Source organism: Petaurus breviceps, unplaced genomic scaffold (assembly GCF_028583685.1).
Source record: "Petaurus breviceps papuanus isolate PSGF00001 unplaced genomic scaffold, PetGlider_PUasm1.0 99, whole genome shotgun sequence".
Lineage (NCBI taxonomy): Eukaryota > Metazoa > Chordata > Mammalia > Diprotodontia > Petauridae > Petaurus > Petaurus breviceps.
The window spans coordinates 2,874,204-2,895,784 of record NW_027187465.1 but is presented as its reverse complement, the minus strand read 5'-3'; the positions used below and the strand labels follow the sequence as shown (position 1 = coordinate 2,895,784).

The 21,581-nt window shown below is 45.7% G+C and overlaps 1 protein-coding gene across 6 annotated transcripts in view; it reads left to right on the top strand.

Annotated features, from left to right (window-relative positions):
• Positions 1–21,581, top strand: part of NF2 (NF2, moesin-ezrin-radixin like (MERLIN) tumor suppressor) — a 128,175-nt gene that overhangs the window by 22,587 nt on the left and 84,007 nt on the right. Inside the window, exon 1 of one of the 6 annotated variants that reach the window (XM_069081607.1) lies at positions 4,294–4,663. The exons of 3 other annotated variants lie outside the window; for them this stretch is intronic. In XM_069081607.1, coding sequence (XP_068937708.1) covers positions 4,529–4,663 — 135 coding nt within the window. In that variant the 5' untranslated portion in view covers positions 4,294–4,528. Of the gene's footprint in view, positions 1–4,293; positions 4,664–21,581 lie in introns of those variants that run through there. 2 more of the 6 variants (XM_069081605.1, XM_069081606.1) reach the window with 2 other exon arrangements.

The following is a 21,581-nucleotide window of genomic DNA, read 5'->3' as shown; positions in this document are numbered from 1 at the left end:
TCCACCAGATTTTGAATTACAAATTTTCTCCCTGTTTTTCCCCTACCCACCACCCCAAAATAGCGATCCCACTTGATATCCCCTCCTCCAATCTGCTCTCTCCCATACCTTCTCCCATACCCCCTTCGACTTGTCCAGTAGGGCATAATAGTATTAATAATAGTATATGTATATGTATATATATATATTTTTTTTTTTAACATTTGATTTTAAAACTTTGAATTCCAGATTCATTCCCTTCCTCCCTTGTCACCCACCCTTAGTGGGAAGATAAGCAATTCAGTATAGGTTGTACATGTGTAGCTAATGCAAAACATTACCAGAGTAGATATATTGTAAAAGACTGACTATATTTCCCTCCCTTCTATCCCACCTCCCACTTGTTCTATTCTCTACTTTGATCCTGTCCCTTTTCAAAAGGGACTTCCAACTTCCCTCCCCCGAGCCTGCCCTCCCTTCCATCATCTCCCCTCTCATCCTCTTCCCCCCTACTCTCCTGTAGCGTGAGATACCCTATTTATTGTGTATGTCATTCCCTACCCGAGCCAAATTCAATGAGAATAAGGTTGACCCATTGCCTTTTGCCTTCCTATTCTTCCCCTCCATTGTAACCATTTTCCCTTGCATCTTCTATATGAGTTAGTTTACCCCATTCTGTCTCTCCCCATCTCCTCTCATTATATTCCTCTCTCACCTCTTAATTTCACCTTTTAAGTATCATCCCTTCCTATTAAATTGGTCCTGTGCCCTCTATATATGTATACCTGTACACATATATACACACATTCACATATGTATTCTTATGCCTGTATACCCTCTGATATAGACATGTCTGTGTGTATATATATGTGTGTGTGTGTATATATATATTTCTTTTCCCTTCAACTATTTTCATACTGAGAAAAGTTTCATCAGTTACAATTATTGTTTTTCCATGTAGAAATGTTAATAGTTAAACTTTGATAAGTTCCTTATGATTTCTTTTCCCTGTTTATCTTCTCATGCTTCTCTTGTTTCTTGTATCTGAATGTCAGATTTTCTATTCAACTCTGGTTTTTTCATCAAGAATGCTTGAAAGTCCTCTATTCCATTGAATTACCATATTTTCCCCTGAAACATGATACTCAGTTTTGCTGGGTAGGTGATTCTTGGTTTTAATCCCAGGTCCTTTGACCTCTGGAATATCATATTCTATGCCCTTCAGTCCCTCAGTGTAGAAGCTGCCAGATCCTGAGTTATCCTGATTGTGTTTCCACAATATTCAAATTGTTTCTTCCTGGCTTCTTGTAATATTTTCTCCTTGATCTGGGAATTTTGGAACCTGGCTATAATATTCCTAGGAGTTTTCTTTTTGGGATCTTTTTCAGGAGGGGATCGATGGATTCTTTCAACTTCTATTTTGCTCTCTGGCTCTAAAACATCAGGGCAGTTTTCCCTGAGAATTTCTTGGAGGATGATTTCTAGGTTCTTTCTTTGATCATGGCTTTCAGGTAGTCCAGTAATTTTTAAATGATCGCTCCTGGATCTATTTTCCAGGTCAGTCGTTTTTCCCATGAGATATTTCACATTGCCTTCTATTTTTCATTTGTTTGGATCTATTTAGCAGCATCTTGATTTCTCATAAAGTCAGTAGCTTCCATTTGCTCCAGTCTAATTCTGAAGGAATGATTCTCCTCAATGAGCTTTTGAGATTCTTTTTCCATCTGGCAAATTTGGCTTTTTAAGGCATTCTCCTCATTGCCTTTTTGAGCCTCTTTTGCCATTTGAGTTAGTCTATTTTATAAGGTGTTATTTTCCTCAGTCAGGCTGTTAACTCTTATTTCATAATTTTCTTGCATTGTTCTCATTTGTCTTTCCAATTTTTCCTCCACTTCTCTTATCTGCTTCTTAAGGTCCTCTATGGCTTGTAACCAGTTTGTATTTTCCTTTGAAGCTTTTGGTGCAGGAGTTCTGACTTCACTGTCTTCCTCCTATTACATGCTTTGATCCTTTTTGTCCCCAAAATAGGAGTCTAACCTTGGATTGCTTTGCTTGGTTTGCTTCCTTTGCCTGCTCATTTTGCTTCTCAATTACTTGACTTTTGGGCTTTTTGCCACAGTAGGACTCTGCCACCAGACAGGGGAGCTTCATCCCAAATGCTGGGGTTTTCTCAGCTGCCAGAGGTATTAGTTGGGTGCCCTCTCTGAAGCCTCCACATGCTTTGGCAAGCTGGTCACAAACCCCAGGACCTCCACCCTAGACTGCAATCCAGATCCAAGCAGGTTAAAGCAAGAGCGATGTATCAGCAATGCCATATTCACAATGCCTGTGGAGATTACAGATATGCTGATATAATTATCCATCACAAAATACATCATGCTTGCCATATGGGGGAATAAACTAGAAAATTTATTAAGATACCAAAAGACTGAGTCCCAAAACCAGAAAGTGAAAGCCATCAGAGTAGTTATGACATTGGCACAGGTAGATAAAGTAGAAAGCACCCACATTTTCAAGCCTTTAAAACAGAACAGGCTACCTCAGGCAAAGGTCCTCCTCTCCCCACTCACAGCAACCACCCAGCGTCGGGGAAGCGCGCTACCAGCAGCTCCGGCCCCTGGCAGTCCTCAGCGGGAGTCCTTAGCAGAAATTCTGGCTAACTCAAAAAGGGCTTCGCGCTGCCGCTGCCTCTGCTGCTGCTGCTGCTGCTGCTGCTGCTGTGGCGACCACCGCCAGCCACCGCAGGAACTCTAGTTTTGGCTTCCGCTTCCTCTTGCTCCGCCCCTTCCTGATACATCAGCAAGTCCAATGGGGCATGGAAGATCTTTAAATCCCATAACCCTTACAAGCGATTACCCCTCAGACTGGTGCTTGGTCCCCCTATACTCTGCAGGCCAGGAACTGAAGGTGCCACATGGCACTGGCTGGCTGTGCTGGGGGCTCAGCGGCTTCTTGCCCCAGGGGCAGAAACCCATGCTCTCCCAACTACTGGGTCCCAAAGTCCAGACTGCACTTGACCTCTCAGTTTGTCCCTTGCATCTATGTGTTGATAATTCTGGAAAAGGCCACAGCTGCTGGTGATCTGGAGTCCCTCTGGCCAGTGGCTGGTCAGGCCTGCCCTGGGGCTAAAACTTCAGTGTGGGACTGGGCTCAGCTCCCAGAGCACTGTGCTGGATTCCTGCCAGCCTACTGGGCTGTCCTCAGCGGGAGGTTAGCTTCTCTGTGTCATTTTGTGGGTTCTGCAGCTCCAAAGTTTGTTCAGAGTCTCCTTTTACATGGATTGGAGGTGGTCGGAGCCGGAGCTGCTCGGAGGTCCTGTTTCTGCTCCACCATCTTGACTCCTGCAAATGCACTCTTGAAAGAATGTCCTGCAAAACAATAGCTACATAGATTCAGAAGGAGACTGTACAAATTGTTCCTATTTTGTTAAGATTCATTGGTTTTCTGGGAAGACTTATATGAACTAATGCAAAATGAAGTGAGCAGAACCAGGAGAACATTGACACAATAACAGCAACATTGTAACAGTGATCAACTGTGATGGACTTAGCTGCTCTAATCAATACAGTGATCCAAGACACTTCCAAAGGATTCATTATGGAAAATGCTATTCACCTCCAGAGAGAACGCTGTGGAATTCTTGAATTGAGAATTCAATTCAGATTGAAGCATACTTTTTTGACTTTATTTTGCTTGCTTTTCTTTGCAACATAGTTAATATGGAAATATGTTTTGTACTACTTCACATGTATAATTGATATCTAGTTGCTTGCTTTCTCCATGGCTGGGTGGGTGGGGGGGAGGGAGGGTATTTGGAACTCAGAGTTTCAGAAAAGAATGCTAATAAATAACTAAATAAAATTGACTATTTCTTTAAAAATACAGATGTAACCAGTTTGGATTTTAAAAGCTTTCTTTGGGGATTTGACCCATATTTTGTTTTTTGTATTTGTTTAGTATTGGTACTTTAAGAAACAGACTTTGAAATGTCACTTCTTAGTCTGCGATATTTTCATTTCAGACGTTTCCAGGGGTAGGCAGCTAGAGTGGTCAGAGTCTTGGACTCCATGCTCTGTGAGGACCAACTGTAGGAATTGGAATGCTTAGCCTGGAGAAGAAAAGGCTAAGAGGGAACATGAAATGATGGTGGTCTTCAGAGGGCATGAATGAGGAGCAATGGATAGAATGTACAAATTTAAGTTTGAGATGAGAAAACATTTCCCAACAAGTAGAACTGGCCAAACTGGGATAGGCTTCCTGGGGAAGTCAGCGAACATCTATTAAGCACCTACTACATCAGCCACTGGGCTCAGTGCTGGGGATACAAAGAGAAAGGATAGTCCCTGCCCTCCAGGAGGGAGGGCACTATCTAATGGGGTAGATAATAGGCAAACACACACACGCACACACACATGCACACAAATAGACTATTATGTAGGAAAAATGGGAAATAAACACCAGATGGCAGGACATTAGAGAAAAGTGGAAAGGTTTCCTGTAGAAGGTAGCATTTTAGTTGGGACTTGAAAGGAGTCAGGGAAGCCAGAAGATGGAGATGAGCAGGGAAAGCATTCCGGGGATGGGGGAGGGCCAGGAGAATTCCTGCGGATGGAGAGATGGAGGGTCTTGTTCATGGAACAGAAGGAGGCTGGTGACATTGGATCCAAGAGTATATGAGGGGAAGGTAAGGTGTGAGAAGATCGGACAAGATGTAAGGGTCTAGGTTATGAAGGGCTGTGAACACCGTGCAGAGTATTTTGCACTTGATGATTGGGAGTCATTGGTATTTATTGAGTTGGGGGGTGGTGATTGTGACATGATTGGATCTGTACTTTTGGAAAATTGCTTTAGTGGCTGAATGGAGGGTTGACTGGAGTGGGGAGAGACTGGAGGCTGGCAGGTCCCCCAGCAGACTGTTGTAATAGTTCATACGTGAGGGGATTAGGGCCTGCTCTAGGGGGGGTGGCAGTGTCAGGAGAGAGGGACTGTATTCCAGAGATGTCACAAATGTAGAGATGGTGGGACTGTCCAATGGCTTGGATCTGAAGGGTAAGATATGCAGAGGGGTTGAGGATTCCTGGGTTGGGAGCCCAAGGGACTGGGAGGACAGTGGTGCCCTTGGCAATAGTAGAGAAGTTGGAAGCAGGGGACAGTTCAGGGAAAAGATCATGAACTCAGTTTTGGACGTGTTGAGTTGAAAATGTCTGCTCAACATCTGGTTTGAGATGTCTGAAAGGCAGTGGGAGATGGGAGACTGGAGGTCAGCAGAGAGGTCAGGGCCAGATGGTTAGACTTGAGAAATATCATCATATAGAGATGATCATTTAGCCTGTGGGAGCTGATGAGATCACAAATGAAATCACATAGAGGGAGAAGAGAAGACAGCCCAGACCAGAGCCCTGGGGATCACCCACACTTGGTAGCTCCTTTGTTTTCCTTTGATTAATTTCTACTCTGATAATCTTGTCTTTTTTGCTTTCCTTTGATGTATTAGTTACTTATTCATTTTCTTTTTTCTTTAAATGTAGAATCAATTTGTTGAGTTCCTTTTTTTCCTTTCTTATTAATATAGGCATTGAGTGATATTTAGAGGCCTCTTAGTATGGCTTTGGCCTGCATCTTATGTCTTTTCTATGACTTCTTCCAGTGAAGTCTAACTGATTCTTTGTCATAGTATACAAATGATATTGGGTTCTTGAAGATTATGCTAGGGTAGCTCTATGGTAGCTGCTGAGTTCGTGTGTGTGTGTGTGTCTGTGTATACACATGTGTGACTGGACAGAGCTGGGCTTAGAAAAAGAGGAAAAGAGGAGGTAGGACAAGGTCACATTCAGCAAATGGCAAAGCACTTTCAGTGATTCCAACTCACTTCCCGTCGCCAGTAAATGGGTATTCCTCTAACAACAGTCTATGGTTGAGGAAGCTTTGGGAGCGCAGCAGACGGAGTCCTGGGGATGGGGATGGGAGAGAAAAGTTCAGGTGAGGGGAGATGGAGTGCGAGTAACAGCAAGGAGGCTGGTGAGCATGTGCCTGGAAAGGCGGGAGGGGCCCCGCTATGAAGGCCACACCCCAGGCTGGGTCCTTCCTGTCTTTCCAGCCTGATCTCTTGCCAGACTTATCTACCTCTGCACACCCCATGCTCCTTCCCATTGTGACCTGCCCTGGTTCTGTCTCTTCCCACCTCTGGAACATAACTCCATCTATTTCTGATGCTTGGAATATTCATCTCCGTCAGTCAGGATTTATGAAGTTCTTGGCACTGTGTCCCATGCTGGGGACACAAAAAAGGGAGCTGGTTCTGCCTCTTACCTTCTTGCTGGTGATACAGCAGGCTGGTTTGGGAGGGCGAGGGCTCTACCTGCTGGGACGATCAGGAGAGGCTTCTTAAAACAGGAGGCATGTGAACTGAGCCTGGGGAAGGAGGCAGAAGTGATAAAGGAGAGGGGGCATTGGGGAGGACCTAGGGGGACAGACAGCTGGGCAGAGGAGATCACCTGTTCTGTCTGAAGATCAGCAAAGAAGCCAGCTTGGCTGGAGGGATATGGGATCAGCCTGAAAAAGAGAGGCCTCAGTCAGACTGGGAAGGCCTCTCAGCACCCATGACGAGTTTCTATTTTACCGTAAAGGCACTGAGAGAGGATTTTCTGTTTGATCCTGGTAATAGGGTGTTCTGAGAGTGGATAGAATGGGTTTCGGGGAGAAACAGAATCAGAGCCGGGCTTCAGAGAGTGTCTGTGACGCACTGTGTGAGATCCAAGGAGGGAGGCTTCAGAGAGCACGCCAAGCAAGCCACACGCTGAAGTAGGCTTTTCACAGATAGAGAGGAACAGCCGAGAGTACCAGGTCTGGAGGCAGAGCCTCTGCCGCCCACCTCCTGTGGGACCTTATGCAAGTCACTTCCTTTCTCTGTGCCTCAGTTTCCTCCTCTGTGAGGTGAGGAGGCTGGGGGAGTGTCTCCTGGGGCTCTTTCCAAGTCTGACTTGTTACTGCTGGCTCCCCATGGCCTCACTTGGTGTTGAGAGCCCTTCCCAGGCCAGCTGAGACCTCTAGCTTTTTAAGGCCGATCCCATGATCCTCAGAGGTGGCCGTCTGCCTCCTGGACAGGCCTGCAGGCTCAGTGCCCAGGCCTCCTCCTTTAGGAAGCCTTTCCTGCTTGGGCCTGTGGTTAGGCCCCCGCCCTCCCTTTTTCCCCCTGCTCTGGGCACATTCCGCCCTTGTGTTGGGTCTCTGCTTGTCCATCCTTTGTTCAGGGAGAGGACCAGTGACATTAGGAGGGGGACGTTTTGACTTGCTCTTGAATTGGATGTGAGGCAGAGCTGCCCAGACATCGGCCTCACTGCTCCAAGTCATTGAAGTCCAGTGGCAAGACCAGAATCAGGACAGCTGCCCATGGCCCAGGAGCTTGTCTGACAACACCCATTCAGTGACTAAGGACTAGATAAGAATTGAGACAGAAGAAAGTGAGAATGTAAGAGGACAGAACCCAGCTCCCTTTTTTGTCCCCAGCACTTAACACAGTGCTTGTGGCATAGTGAGGGCACGAGGTGGTGCAGCAGATAGAATGCTGGGCCTGGAGTTAGAAGATCTGAGTTCAAATCCAGCCTCAAACACTTACTAGCTGTGTGACCTTGGTCAAGTCACTTCATCCTGTTTGCCACAGTGTCCTCATCTGTAAAAGGAACTGGAGAAGGAAATGGCAAACCACAAGAAACCTCCAAATGGGGTCACAAATTGTTGGACTGGACTGAAAAATGACTGAACAACAACTGTCACATAGGAAGCACTTCATAAATCCTACCTGACTGACTGATGGGAGCATTCCAGGCCTCAGGAATAGAAGAGCTGTGGTCCAGGGGAAGGAGACCAGAACCAGGGCAGGGAACATGGGGCAGGAGGGATCACAGTGAGGTTAGTCTGGAGATGGGCTGGCGCCAGACTGTGATGGGTCCCCCTAGACTGTGTAAGTAATAAGGAGCCAGCAATGAGCTGACCGGCTCTGGGGAAGGTTTTTCTGGCAGAAGAATTAGACAGGAATCTCTTCAGAGATTGGTCTAACAGTGATAATTATGACTTGAGCTAGACCACTGGCGGTGGGATCAGAGAAGAGGAGAGACAAAAGAAGGGAAGGAGCCCTTGGTAACTGATTGAATGTGAGAGATGACAGGAAAGGAATGTTGGGAGGTAACATTAAGTTAACATCAGTCTTTTTACTGATCCCACAAAAATTAATACCAGTGGTGGGCATGGATTTTCCTATCTATACCATGGGATGTTTTGTCAGCCTTGAAAAATCTGCCATGTTATGGTTGAGAGTTGGAATTACCACTTTACTTTTAGTTCTTTTTATATGTTATTTATCTGTTATCTTTATATGTTATTTGTTCTGTCTGTCAGTTTTGTGTAGCTGTGGTTAAGGATATATGAATGCTGCAGTGATCACATGTGGAAGTTGAGGGCTTTTTTTGGTTTGGTTTGATGTTTATGAGCTGGGAAATAGAGAAGACATAGCAGGTCCCTGATTCAGCATTAGCTTTATTTTGCTTTAGAGATTTCAGCTCAGTCTAGGAAGACCTTCCTAGTGATTGGCACTATCCCCAAATGGAATGAGTTGTCCTGAAAAAATTGTAAGTTCTTTTTTGCTGGGTGGGCATGCAAGAGGCTTTAGTCTGGTAATGATGTGGATGGGATTCTCGCTTCAGGTACAGGTTGGGCTCGATGATCTCAAAGGTCCTTCCAGGTGGCTCTGGGAACATTTTTTGTAAACTTTCTTCAAATAGCTTTCTTTACTTTGATGTTTTCCAAGCAGTGATGTAATTCTGAGATTTTCTTTCCTTGATTTGTTGTTTTTTCCAAATCTGTGCTCTTCCGCTGCATTGCTACCTAAGCTTTTTCTAGTTGAATTACTTTTTGCGCAGGTTTGCTCTGATTCCATCGTTTTCTGCTGTTCTGCAGTTAAAGAGGGCCTTTGGAGTACTCCATTTTAGAGTAGAAGAAGCTGGAGCCCAGAGAGGTTTGGGGGCTTGATTACAAATCTGGGGCCCTTTTTGAGATGCCATTTCCTCCTTACCCTCAGATCTGGTAGCTGGCAGGGTCTGTAGAGCCCTTCTCCCCAGCCTCTCATCTTACTGAAGCACCTGAGTCACCCATTGGGCCTTCCGAGCCCCACCAGGCTGCCTGTGTTCTTTGCTTTCTTCTGCAATTCTCTGTTTGGCTGACTTGTGTCACCTCCTCCTAAGATTTTCTAGCGGCATTGTGATTTTTTAATTCCCTCAGGATTTTTAAAAGCTGCTCAGATTCTTTTAATTTCTCTCATGATTTCATTATTTTTTGGAGAGGCAGAGGAGTCATTTTAATGCTTCCTTTGATTTCTCCAATAGGTCTGCCTTTTACTTAATTCTTCATCTCTCGGGATTTCTTGTGTTATTTTTGGAGCTGCTTCTGTAATCATTGTGGTAAACTTTTCTTCTTTCATTTTATCTTATTTTCATCCATAACTATTTTAAAATTCTGACGTTATTCAGCTTGCTCGTTGTTTTTGCTGAGTTTTAATTTCATGTGAGACTTTCTAGTGATTTCATTACTTTTCTTTCATTCCCGTTGTTTTTGAGGAGGATCTTGAAGACTCAGGCTCCCCTGTGACTTCTCACTCTGTCATCTCAGAAGGCCCTTTGGAGTCATTTTAAAGAATTTAAAGAAAAGCATATTATTAGCAGGGAAAAAAGTGCTGCTGACTTAATCTCCAACCAGAACTGGGTCATTGGAACTTGACTGGAGTCATTTTGCAAATGAAGTTTTATATTTTCTTAGGGAGAGTCCTGGGTTTAGAGGTTAAAGAAAGAGACCAGACTTCACATTTAGTCTCTGCCGCTTCAGAACACTCACCGTTGCCTGGTTTTTATTGAGACAGGTATGCCTAGAATGCTTACTAAATGTTTACTAAATTTAGTTTATTGAATGAAAAGGTGGCAAAGTAGCTAGAACATTAAACTTGGAATTGGGAAGACCTGCATTCAAATCCTGCCTCAGACCCTTGGGCGTAGCTCTGTGCCCCTGATCAGGCATGGCACACAGTTGGCACATTTGTAAAGTGGGACTCATGAAAGCATCAGCCTCCCAAGTTGCTGTAAGGATCACATGAGACCATGTGTCCAGCCCTCTGCGCACCTCTGAAGCGCTGTCACATGGTAGCTGTTATTGCCACCACCATGACAATGAAAGCCTCATGCAGTTCTCTCATCCAGTTGCATTTAGTTCATTCCGCTGGTTCTTCGCAGAGTATATAAAGGAGGGAATTGAGGGACATTTAAGGTCTCAGCTTTTATCCTACTACCATGAAAAAGAGAGTTGCTGAAAGTATTCAGGTTTTTTGGGTAATTATTTTAGTTTGCTCTTATGATGGTGCTTACCCACCCCACTGGCTAAAATGAAAAGCTATTTCATATCATACTTCTGGTCAGATAAATGTCTTCATCTCCAACACATCTCTGTATAGCACCTTGAACTAATATGCTATTTGTGACATCTTTTTCCTTCTTCGTCAATTGACATTTTTTAAAGAAAGCTTTTATTTATCATCAAGACTTGTTTTAATATGTGATATTTCCTAACAAACACCTTCATCAACAGCTCTAGGCAGTACAATGCCCCTTTTTCCAGCTTTGAAGTTTATCTGTGGTACTTGAGCTTTATCACCTCTCCAGCTGAGCTGTATTTGCATTGTTTTCATTGTATAAATGATTATTTTGGCTCTGCTTTCTTCCATACCCGTGTTTCTCTGAGTCATTCAGAATTCTGCTGAGCACATTTGGAATAAAGGAAGAGCTTTGCTAAGTGGGGCCCTACAGATATTTGTTCTCCCTTATCTGGGCCCTTAGCTGTTGATCACTCTGGGAAGAGTGGGCTTGGGTTGAATGTACTTTCTGCATACCCTTTCCTGTCAAGTTCAATTCCAAATACAACATATCGGTGGGTGGGGGAGTCCTTCCTTGTCTCACCTAATGCTGGACGATGTCCCAGAGGTCATTTCTTGCTCCTCAGGGCATTGATATTGGACTATCTTCCAAACTCCTCACCAGCATGGACTCAGTCCCTGACTCTCCAGGCTCCTATACTACTTGCTCTCCTGACCTTTGGAAACTCACAAACTAATTGCCTCCAGCTGTCTTCACCAAAAAGGGAAGGACAAATACCAAGAAGCAAAGCCTGTTTCCAACTGATCCGAGTGTTGGCCTTGAAGAGAAGGCCGAAGGCCTCTCCTGCTACAGCGTTGTTAATCCAGAGGCTTCTCATTCACCCTATTATGCACCATTTAGGGAATGTGCAGGTCTAAAGACTCTTCAAGGCATTTCCATTACCTGTTAGCACAACTCTCCTCCAGGAGGCATGTGGGGAACTGTCAGCAACTCTTTGCATTTGCTTGTAGGGGCTGGTCTCATTGGCTAGTTTCTCTTTTAGACTCTACATGAGATATTTCTCAGTCTAAGTTTGGTTATCAGCAATGTTCTATATTCTAGGGCCTTAGGTTTTGTTCTTACCCTTTTATATACTTTCTTGTGAGAAAAAGGTTCAGGTGGGTGAGAAAGGATTTTTTATTTCCTCAGAAGTTTGATTAAGTACTTCTGATAACAAATATTTATTTCTTAATATTTTCAGTTCAACTAAAGAAGAGGCTTTTAATATGCTTCTACACATGGGAGGCTTGAGGAGAGTAGAGAAGGTCTGGAAAAGCCACTAGTGAGAAGGACGGAAAATTGATTAGGGAACAGAAGTGTTGCCTTGCTCTCCCGAAGGTCCAGTGGAGATTAAATGGCAGTTTGTAGTGGCCTCATCCAGGGGGTTTGGTGACTTTTCTCCAGCTCTGCTCAGCAGCACATGAGTAGGAGGGAGGAAAAGAGTGAGTAGAGTGAGAGTAATTCAGCCGGGGTATGTTAAGCTTATTGGTAATAGGATGAGGGAGGAGGAGAAAGTGTAGAGCTCCACTGGTTCACCAAGAGGCCAAGAATTGGAGGGGAGGAGAATGTAGTTAGCACAGGAAGTAATCCCAGTGGTTGGGCTTGGAGGTCATACGTCAGGAGTGATGAGCCTTTGGAGAGATGAAATGGTAAAAACTCACAGTTGAAGAGGAGAATTTTGGAGTTCCCAGTGGGAGTGTGGGTGATGACACAATCAGGGGTGTGACCATCCCTCGTGTGGTGCCGCGGTGGCGTAGATGAGTGACTAGGATGTTCACATATTTGAGGGAACATCAACATGTGCATTGAAGTCATCTAGTATGAAGGCAGGAGTTGGGGTGAAGGAGGGAGTGAACTATGCACAGAAGTCATTGAGCAAGGACTGAGAGCGGTTTGGCAGGGAATGGCCACCTCCAGGTGGATAATAAATCTGAACCGAGCAAATCTCTAAGGAAGAGAGATTGCTGAGGCCTGGTGATGGGAAAGACTCTGGAAGTGGCGGGGGTAGAAGGAGGCTGCTGCTCCCCCCCCCCAAATCCTGAGTCAGGATGTGGCAGCAGCCTGTGGCCCATGCCCCACAGCCCATGGCCCACGGCTCACAGCCCACGGCCCATGGCTCACACAGCCCATGGCCATTTCCACATGGGCCTTCCACACTAATGCCTTCCTGTTACTAGCACTCTGTCTTTCTCTTGAGCCGTGTATGTATATTCTGTGAATCTTGTTCACCTGTTTTATTCCCCTTATGGAATGTAAGTTTCTTGAGGCCTTCTTTTTTTTTTTTGTATCCCAGAGGCTGACCCCAGTGTTGAGAATCCCACAGCTGGGAAGCATCAGAGCCAGCGCCAGAGCCCAGGGCTCTGGATTCCTCAGCCAGGCCCTCAGCTTCTCAAGGGGGGAGATGCAAGAAACCGTAGACACGAAGTGGGGGGTGTTTGTGTGTGTGCATATACATGTTACACACATACATATCTATTGATAGATCTCTCTCTATATGAATGTGTGTCTGTGTGCATGCCCGCATTGAAGCACTTGTACCATAGCAAGCAACTTGAAAGGCCAGAATTTTAATTTGATGCATTTTAAGATCTCTGTAATATTTTCTGTGCTTATCTTTTTTACTCTCAAGATATTTTTATTATTTGGTACTTTAAGATTTAGGTTTTCTTCAAGGTATTTTTAGAAAGGGGAAATCAGTATGTGTCACCAAAGGGAGAAATACACACCTTAAGGCTTAATTATGCAATTAGAATTTTCATAAGCAGATAATAAATTCTTGTTTTATTGCAGTCATTGCTTTGAAAGCTGCTCTGCTCTGAAGACTCATAGAGATCTCCTCATTATCATCAACATTCACAGCAACAACAAACAGTTGTGTAGTGTCTGGAGTGGGGAGCATTCCCCAACTTCAGAGGGTGTTTTAGATTTGACGGTGTAATTAGTTCTTGCCTTCACAGGGTTTATATTTTAAAGGAAAAACATTATATACATGTAGGTATTTAACATATACCTGTGTGTGTATGTGTGTGAAAGAGAGAGACAGAGAGAGTGACAGAGAGAGAGAGAGACAGAGAGAGTGACAGAGAGAGAGAGACAGAGAGAAAGAGGCAGAGAGAGAGAGAAAAGGGGAGGAGGGGAGAGATCCTAATCATAGCACTGGGTAGCTGCAGGGGAGTAGTGGGTTAAGGATTTGGAATTCATTGGGGAGCATCCAGCTGCATCTTACAAATCAGAGATAACAGAATTTTATGGTTGGAAGGTACTTTGAGATTATCTTATTCCTCATGTTGCAGATCAAGAACTCTGGCCCAGACAAGTGAGGCCTTGGCTTCCATGGTTCTCACCAAAGTCCCACGGTGAGTTAGGGACAAAGCCAAGACTAACAACAGCCAGGTCTCTGGCCTGCCAGCCAGCATGCTCTTAAACAAAGGGAGTCTATGGTGGTGAAGGAGGAAACGCTGTTTTTCATACTAGAGAGTCTGAATAAAAACCTTGATTCCTGGGTCCCAGGAGTTCTGGACGTGGAAGGCAGCTGGAATCCTCCTTGGGCACAGATCTGCTCCCGCATCTCTGCTACCAGCCTTTCTGTGCTGCCCACAGAGCCCTGCAGCCTGGTGCTCTCTCTCTGCCTTTCCAGCCTTTTCTTGGGCCCCTCCCCACATCGTCCTCTGCTCTAGTGCTCATTCTCTGTCCAGATTTTCTCCATCTCTAAGACACCTAGTGCCTTCTTTCCTTTGTTCACACATTCTCTAAGCTCACCTCCATCCTTCAAGACCTAGCCCAGGTGATCTTGTCTCCAGATTTCTTTTTTCCTCAGTTAAAAGTGATGTTTCCTTCCTGACACCATTTTGTATCTTTGAATGTCTATTCTAAATGATAGTTTTGTAAATCTTTTATGTACTTATATATTGTGCATTATAGTTATTTGTGTCGTTATAATATTATATAAACTTCATGAGTAGAGTGTAGGCTGACTTAGGCAGAAATTTGCGGATAATGAATATAAATAAATATATTTGACTTAATTAAAATTATGTATGTGTCCTTCTGAGGGAATATATGTATATATAACTGTTTTACAGATTATAGATATTATTATATATGTATATACCCACATACCCGAATTTCAATTTAACTATATATCATAACTATTACATTTTAATAGAGGGAATGACACAAAATATTTGGCCTGGAAAGAGAAGACTTGAGACATAATGATCTTCAGGAATTTGAAAGGGGACTGGTTTAGGCCTTCTCGGAGTGGGGTTAGTTAGCTAGCTGTTGACTACAAAAGGCAGGCCTTGGGAAGGGAGGTTACCAAGGGGCACTTTTAGTTTTTTGTTTTTTTTTAAGCAATCAGGGTTAAGTAACTTGCTCAAGGTTACACGGCCAGTTATTTCTGGGTGTGGTGCTGAGTATCTGAGCCCGGATTTGATCCCTAGGTCATCCCGACACTGGAGCCAGTGCTCTTACTCGCTGTGCTACCTGGCCGCCCCCACTTTTAGTTTTATGTAAAGAAAAACCTCCTAACAATTAAATCTCTTTCGCCTAGGATGGTGGGCTCACTGGAGGGCTGGAGACCTGTCAGAAGTATTGTTGAGGTGTTGGTTTGACTGGACGGCCTCTGCGGGGGGCCTTCTCATCCTAAAATGGGATTACTGGAAGGCAGGGACTATGGAGTAGAGTTGTTTTTTTTTATATCTCTAGTGCTGTTACCCATAGTAGGTTCCTTTCAGCTTTGTCTGTGGTTCTCTGATCTCATGGGTAGGCTTCCTGGGCGCAGCAGGACATGAGGACATTTTAGGTATAAAATGGACAGGAGGAGAACCCTGGATTGAAGGATGCAGGGTGGGGTGGAAATTGGATTCTTTTTTATAGACCAGAAGCACTTGAGGGAAATCTGGTAGTGAGGCTCAGGTGGTGGTAGTGGGGTTGTTTCCATCGTGTGTGGCTCTCTGTGACCCCATTGGGGGCTTTCTTGGTACAGATGAGGGAATGGTTGGCCGTTTCCTTCTCCAGCTCATTTTACAGATGAGGAAACTGAGGCAGACAGGGTGAAGTGACTTGCCCAGGGTCACACAGCTCTAGGAGGTGTCTGAACTCAGTTAAGATGAGTCTTCCTGATTCCAAGCACAGTGCTCTGTCCATTGCACCACCTACAAGCCCCCAAAGAAACTGTAATTGATACTTGATTTGGGGGAACAGTTTAGGTGGCACACTGCCCATTGGTTTGGTAAGGAGGGTTACGCTGCTGTTTTTGAGATGGTAGCAGTTGTTAAGGCAGTTGGAAGAACCAACATGCATAAAGAGATGAATGGGGAAAAAAGCACCATTTATTAAGCACTTACCACATACAAAGATAAAATTAACCCTGGACTAAGGAAGAAGAGGCCCAGAATGGAGAAGGATCTTGTTGAGACCATGTTGGATCATTCAGTTCTCTGAGTAAGCAGTTAGAGAAAGAAGGATAGTTAAGAGTCACATTGCTTAGTTATTGGGAAAAAGTGATTTGTAAAAAGTATGTAACTGTCAGACACTAGCAATAGAAAAAGACAAATGAGAGCAGTGCTCTCGCCTCTGGGATTCATCAGGGCAGTCACAGCAGGGGCACAGAAGGATCCCTTTCTTTCGGGTGTGTTCTGTGGCCAGTGACAAAGGACCAGATTTTATCACACAGGAAACAAATGAAACTGTGCAAATGCAGCATGCTTTCACGGAGACTCTGCTGGAGAGGGGAGTTGGGATCCTCTTACGCCTAGCCCCAAGGCCTGGCATCCCGCGCATCCTTGGGGTTCATCCCAATAGATTTGAATGGAATTCTTTAAGAGCACTTGTCAAATCGTTCTAGAACTCTTCCCGTTGTGTGTGACTTGGAACCCAAGGTGTTTGACATCTGTTTTGCCGTGGTTTTTTAAACGAGCCAGTCATGTGGTGTTGGTTGATCACAATTTTAAAGTAAAGTGGTAAGTCTAGATGGTGGAAAGTATTTGGAGTCAGAAGATCCCATGTTCGAATCATGCCTTTGTCATGTGCTGCCTGTGTGACCTTCAGCGGGTTACTTAACCTTTATGTGCCTCAGTTCAGTTATTTGTAAAATGAGGGGGTTATATTAGATTGCTTCTAAGTTCCTTTCCAGCTTTCAGTGTATGATCCTGTGGTCATGTGGTCACCCTTGGCTCCTCCCTGGTCGCCTTGAAGGCCCGAACTCCCAGTGTTCCAGGTTTCCTGTGATTTGGTAAGTGAAGGAGATCTCCACTGAACTCGGAAACGACTGGGACATGAAACACGAATTCCTTCTGTGCCTGAGCTGACCTTTAAGCAGTTTCCTGACAAATGCCATAGCAGCTTGTGAGCTTATTATAAAAGTCCTAGTGAGTGACTGTTTCATAAGACTTGGACTGCTTCTCATTCACTATCTCGTGAGAGCCCACGTGTTCAGGGTCAAGGCTTCTTGGCAGGCTCAGCAGGTCTGGCTGGCCTTTGACTCTTGAGGCCTTTGTGTGGGGCTTTATACTGCCAGCTGTAGTGCCCCTTATGCTAAAGCTCAGAGGGGTTTGGAGAGACTGAGCAAAAGGGCTCCTGCACAGAAAGTGCACAGTAGCGTGAGGGCCAAGTCACAGCAGCTGGCCTGTTGCAAGTTCCTGAAGCTCTGTGTCCTGCTAATGGAGCTGGATAAGGCAGCTGGGGGGTGTTGGTGTGGCCCTGTTTTCCTGCAGCAGAGAGGAGCTCCTGGCTCCAGTGCCCCACACCACTCACCGAACGTGGCCTGAACTGATCCGCTCTCAGGAAAGAGCTCATAAATCCAGATCCTACAGAGAAGGGCAGGCCAGCAGCTCTTGTAGACACTCTACCCCCATCTATCCTTAAAGTTCACACAGCCAGTATGTGTCTCAGAAAGGAAACTGCAGCGTGTTAAAATCATGGAGAGCACAGTTCCAGAGGCAGGGACCATGCCATTGGGAGCTGTAAGGGGAAGGTCTTTGTTGGGATTGTGGGTAGAAAGATAGAGTTGGCCTTACCGTGGGCCTGAAGTTTGGCTTTGTATTGAATTCCACGGGTTCCCCAGCTCCCATTATCCACATGGGGGGTGCATTCTAGACTTCATTGTGGTCTCTGGCTTCTCACACCCTGGCCTTCTGGCTCTCCCTGGCATCCGACGCCCCATCTCTGCCTCCTTGCCTTGTGTCCCCACATCTGTATACCTGGGCTGCTGCCCCTCCCAGCCACCTGCTCCTCCTCACCCCCAAAGCATCATGCCTTTATTTTGTTTATTGCCTCTCTTTACCCTTCTATGAACATGTGGTATACCAGGGCACAGTGGATAGAAAGCATCAGGCCTGGAGTCAGGAAGATTCAGATCCTTTCTAGCTTTGTGACCCTGGGCAAGTCACTTGGCCTCTGCCTGCCTCAGTTTCCTCACCTATACAGTGGGGATGATGAAAACTTCCACCTCCCAGAGTTGTTGTGAGGACCAGATGAGATGATAATTGTAAAGCTCTCAGCACATCTGGCACTTAGTAAGTGCCGTAGAAACCTTAGCTCTCCTCCTCCTCCTCCTCCTCCTCCCCACCCCCACCCCTTAGTAGTGTGTCATAGAAACTCCTTGAGGGCAAGTAGTGTGGCTCCTCTTTGTGTTACCCTGGCCTAGCTGGTGGCAGGCTCAGAAGATATGTGGCCTTTGGGCATTCCCAGCTGTGTGTACTGGGTTGGTTTGCAGGCCTCACAGCTGCCCACCTCACCCTGCTGATGACTCCTTCTGTATGTGGCTGGGGTGAGACCTGAATCCAGAGCAGCTTTCTCTATCCACTAGGAGTCAGCAGACCAAGGCAGAGAGCCACAGTGGTCTGCCCTGTGCAACCCCAGGGGACCTAAGGAGCATGCTTATGTTTAGTCAGGAGGACCTGAGTTCAAATCCGGCCTCAGACACTTGACACTTACTAGCCCTGTGACCTTGGGCAAGTCATTTAACCCCAATGGCCCTGCCCCCCACAAAAAAGGAAGTCTTTAAAAACTTACTAAAAGAATATTGATGAAGGCCTGAAAGAGAAGCATAATCAGGGATGGAAAAGAGTGGTTATAGGACAGATATTTTGATGGCAAAACCTTAGAAAGGGCCTTGAGCTAGTGCTTCATGGCCCTAAATACTTGCGTTCCCTCCATGTGCAGCAGCTTTGTTGTAAACCAGGTGGAAGTGCCCAGGCCGCTCCGATGTGGGCAGAGTGGGGCATATTGGCTGCAGCGGCATGTATTTACCTGGCAGCTACTTTGGCCCCCACACGATCACAGGAGCTGGGATTTATATAGCCCTGGAAGTCTTGCCGAGCCTTCTATATGCTTACATAATGTCCTTGGGAAGCAGGTGCTGTTTTTCTCGATCTCCATGTTACAAGGGAGAAAATCGAGGCTCCAGAAGATTTACGTACTTGCTTAGGACCCAGATAACCAGCAGAAAGAACATCTGAGGGAAGATTGGAATCCAGGCCGCTGTTTTCTTTTTCAGTCATTGAAAATCCATCTTCTTTTCCTCCCACTTTCACTTCTCCCCCTTGAAAAAATAAAGAAGAACAAAACCCCTGTTGCAAATGAATTCCAGTCCAAAAGAAAGTATCTCGGTGTGCCTGTGGGCAGGCAGGCCGCTGTTGTACTCTGCTTCTGTTGAACAGTGCTTGGTGAGCACTCCATAGTTCTAAAGTCTTTGTAGTGACCCTGTTAGCCTCTAAGTGGTTCTCTGTGTTCTGCTCACTTCACTCTGCATCTAATGTCTTCTGTGGCATGGGGGTGACTTAAAAAAACATGGGACACTTCAGGAATTTGCATGCCATCCATGTGCTGCTAAAGAGAGCCCAGGACCCTGCTAGTTTCTGAAGGCTGTGTTAGCAGAGCCCAAGCTTGTCAGTCCTGGTCAACCTGTGTGTGTGTGTGTGTGTCAGCTGTTCAAGGAGCAACCCCTCCATGGTTGGCCCTGGGAGGGCCATTCCCAGAGGGCTGGCCATCCGGCCGGGCCTGGAAACCCATGGACCTTGTTGATGGAAGGTGTCCAAGCATCCTTGCTAGGCCCTCTATACTCTGATTCCTGTGTCTGACCTTCTACCTTTGTGCAGGCTGTGCCCCCTTCTGAAAGCCTCCTTTAAGGATCCCTGAGCTGGTAATTCCCTTCTCCAAATTTTGTGTCTGTCCTGTATGCATTTATCTTTGAACATGTTGTATGCCTTATAATAGAATGTAAACTCCACAAGAGCGGGGACTGTTGCACTTTTTTGTGTATTTGTTTCTAATGCCCAGCATAGACTCTGGCACATGACAGGCATTCAACAAATACTGTTTAGTGATTGAAGGATATGTATAAAAGTTCTTCTTAATGTATGTCTAAAATGTCCTTGAGCCTGTCCTCCAGGACTGCTTTGCCTTGAAGTCTGTGCTTGTAGCAGCAAACACCCTAGCATCCCCAGGGTAGCTGCTGGCATAGGTTCTTAGATCAGCTTTTTTAAAGGAAAGTAACTTAAAATGGGTTAACGATCTTATTTTAATCAATCAAACATCAGAGAATATAAGCAGAATACAAACAGAAGTTACAAGCAGACAGAGAGACACATCAGCAGACAGGGCTTCCCACTGTCTGACCATGACATCCATACCTAGCTAATTACCAGAGAGCCAGGGGTGGGGGCGTGGGGGAGGGGGGGGGGGGTGGGGGGGGGGGGGGTGCTTAACGGGTGCGCAGAGTCTCATCTGGCCAAATCACACAGCTCTTCCCAAAGCAAAACCTCACCTCAGGCTGCACATATCTTTCTCCAGGGTCAGAGAGGTCACAACCCTCTTGACCCACTGCCCAATCACAAAGTGTCATCATTGTGTGGGCGTTCCTGAAAAACAAGCCTCCCCTCACAGGCTCCAGGTGACCACATTCAGCCTATGAGGGGACAAAGTATGTTTTCATATCAAGGAAGGTTCTTAGAGTAACTTAAGCCTATCAGAGGGCCGGGGAGCAGGGAAGATCTTCAGATTCTCATTCCCATAACAGTGCTCTGCAAAGAGACAGACCAATGAGTTTGTATGTCTGGGGGGTGGGGAAGGCAATCAGAGTTAAGTGACTAGCACAGGGTCACACAGCTAGTAAGTGTCTGAGGCCAGATTTGAACTCAGAAGATGAGTCTTCCTGACTCCAGGACTGGTGCTCTGTCTACTGTGCCACCCAGCTCCCCCGAGTCTGTATAATTTTCAAAGTTTCTAAAATTGATGCCTTTTGTTTTTGTTAGTCATTCCCAAACATATACATACATCCCTTTCAGCCCACCAAGCTTCCCTTTGCAACAGTTTAAAAAGAAAAAAAAAACAGCCTAGCCAAATGAGAGCATATTGAGTTCCAGGAATTTGTGTCATATTCCACACCCATAGTCACCCACCTCTGTAAACAAAGGTGAAAAAGTTTCTCAGCTCTCCGCTGGAGCTCATCTTGGTTCTTATAATAACCAGTGGTATTTCCTCTCACTTTTCCTAAAGCCTCTTCACTCTGGCCTCCGACCTCAGAGTTAGCTGGCCTGGCTCTTTCCAAGGCTGATTGCCCATCCAGTGCCTTTTCTCAGTCTCCATCCTTCTTGACCCTCTGTTGCCTTCGGTGCTGTGGAGCATGACTTCTCCTCTGGGTTTTCACAGCCCCCCTGGTTCTCCTCCTGCCTGTCTGACCGTGCTTCCATTTCAGTCTTTTTGCTGGATGGCCATCCAGTTCATGCTCACTGGCTGTGGAAGCCCCCCATAGGTCCCTGCGCTTTTCTCTCTGTGCTGTCAGTATTTGGTGATTTAATCGTCCCCCATGGATTCAGGTATCTCTGTGAAACCCCAGCCCTTACCTCTTTCTTGAGTTCTAGTGTTTCCCCACCAGCTGCCTATTAGACATCTCTAAGTGGACGTCCAGGAGACATACAGCACTCAGTACCTTCCCCTTCAAGTCCTTCCCTCTTCTGACCTTTGCTGTTATTGTCAAGGGCACAACCATTCTCTCAATCCCCCAGATGCAAAATCTAGGTGTCATGCTCACTGTCAGCCCCTGGCCAGTCACTTGCCAAGTCCTGCTGCTTTTCCCTTCATAATATTTCTACTGTATGCCCCTTTATCTCCTGTGACACCGTCACCACCCAATGGGCCTCAGCGCCC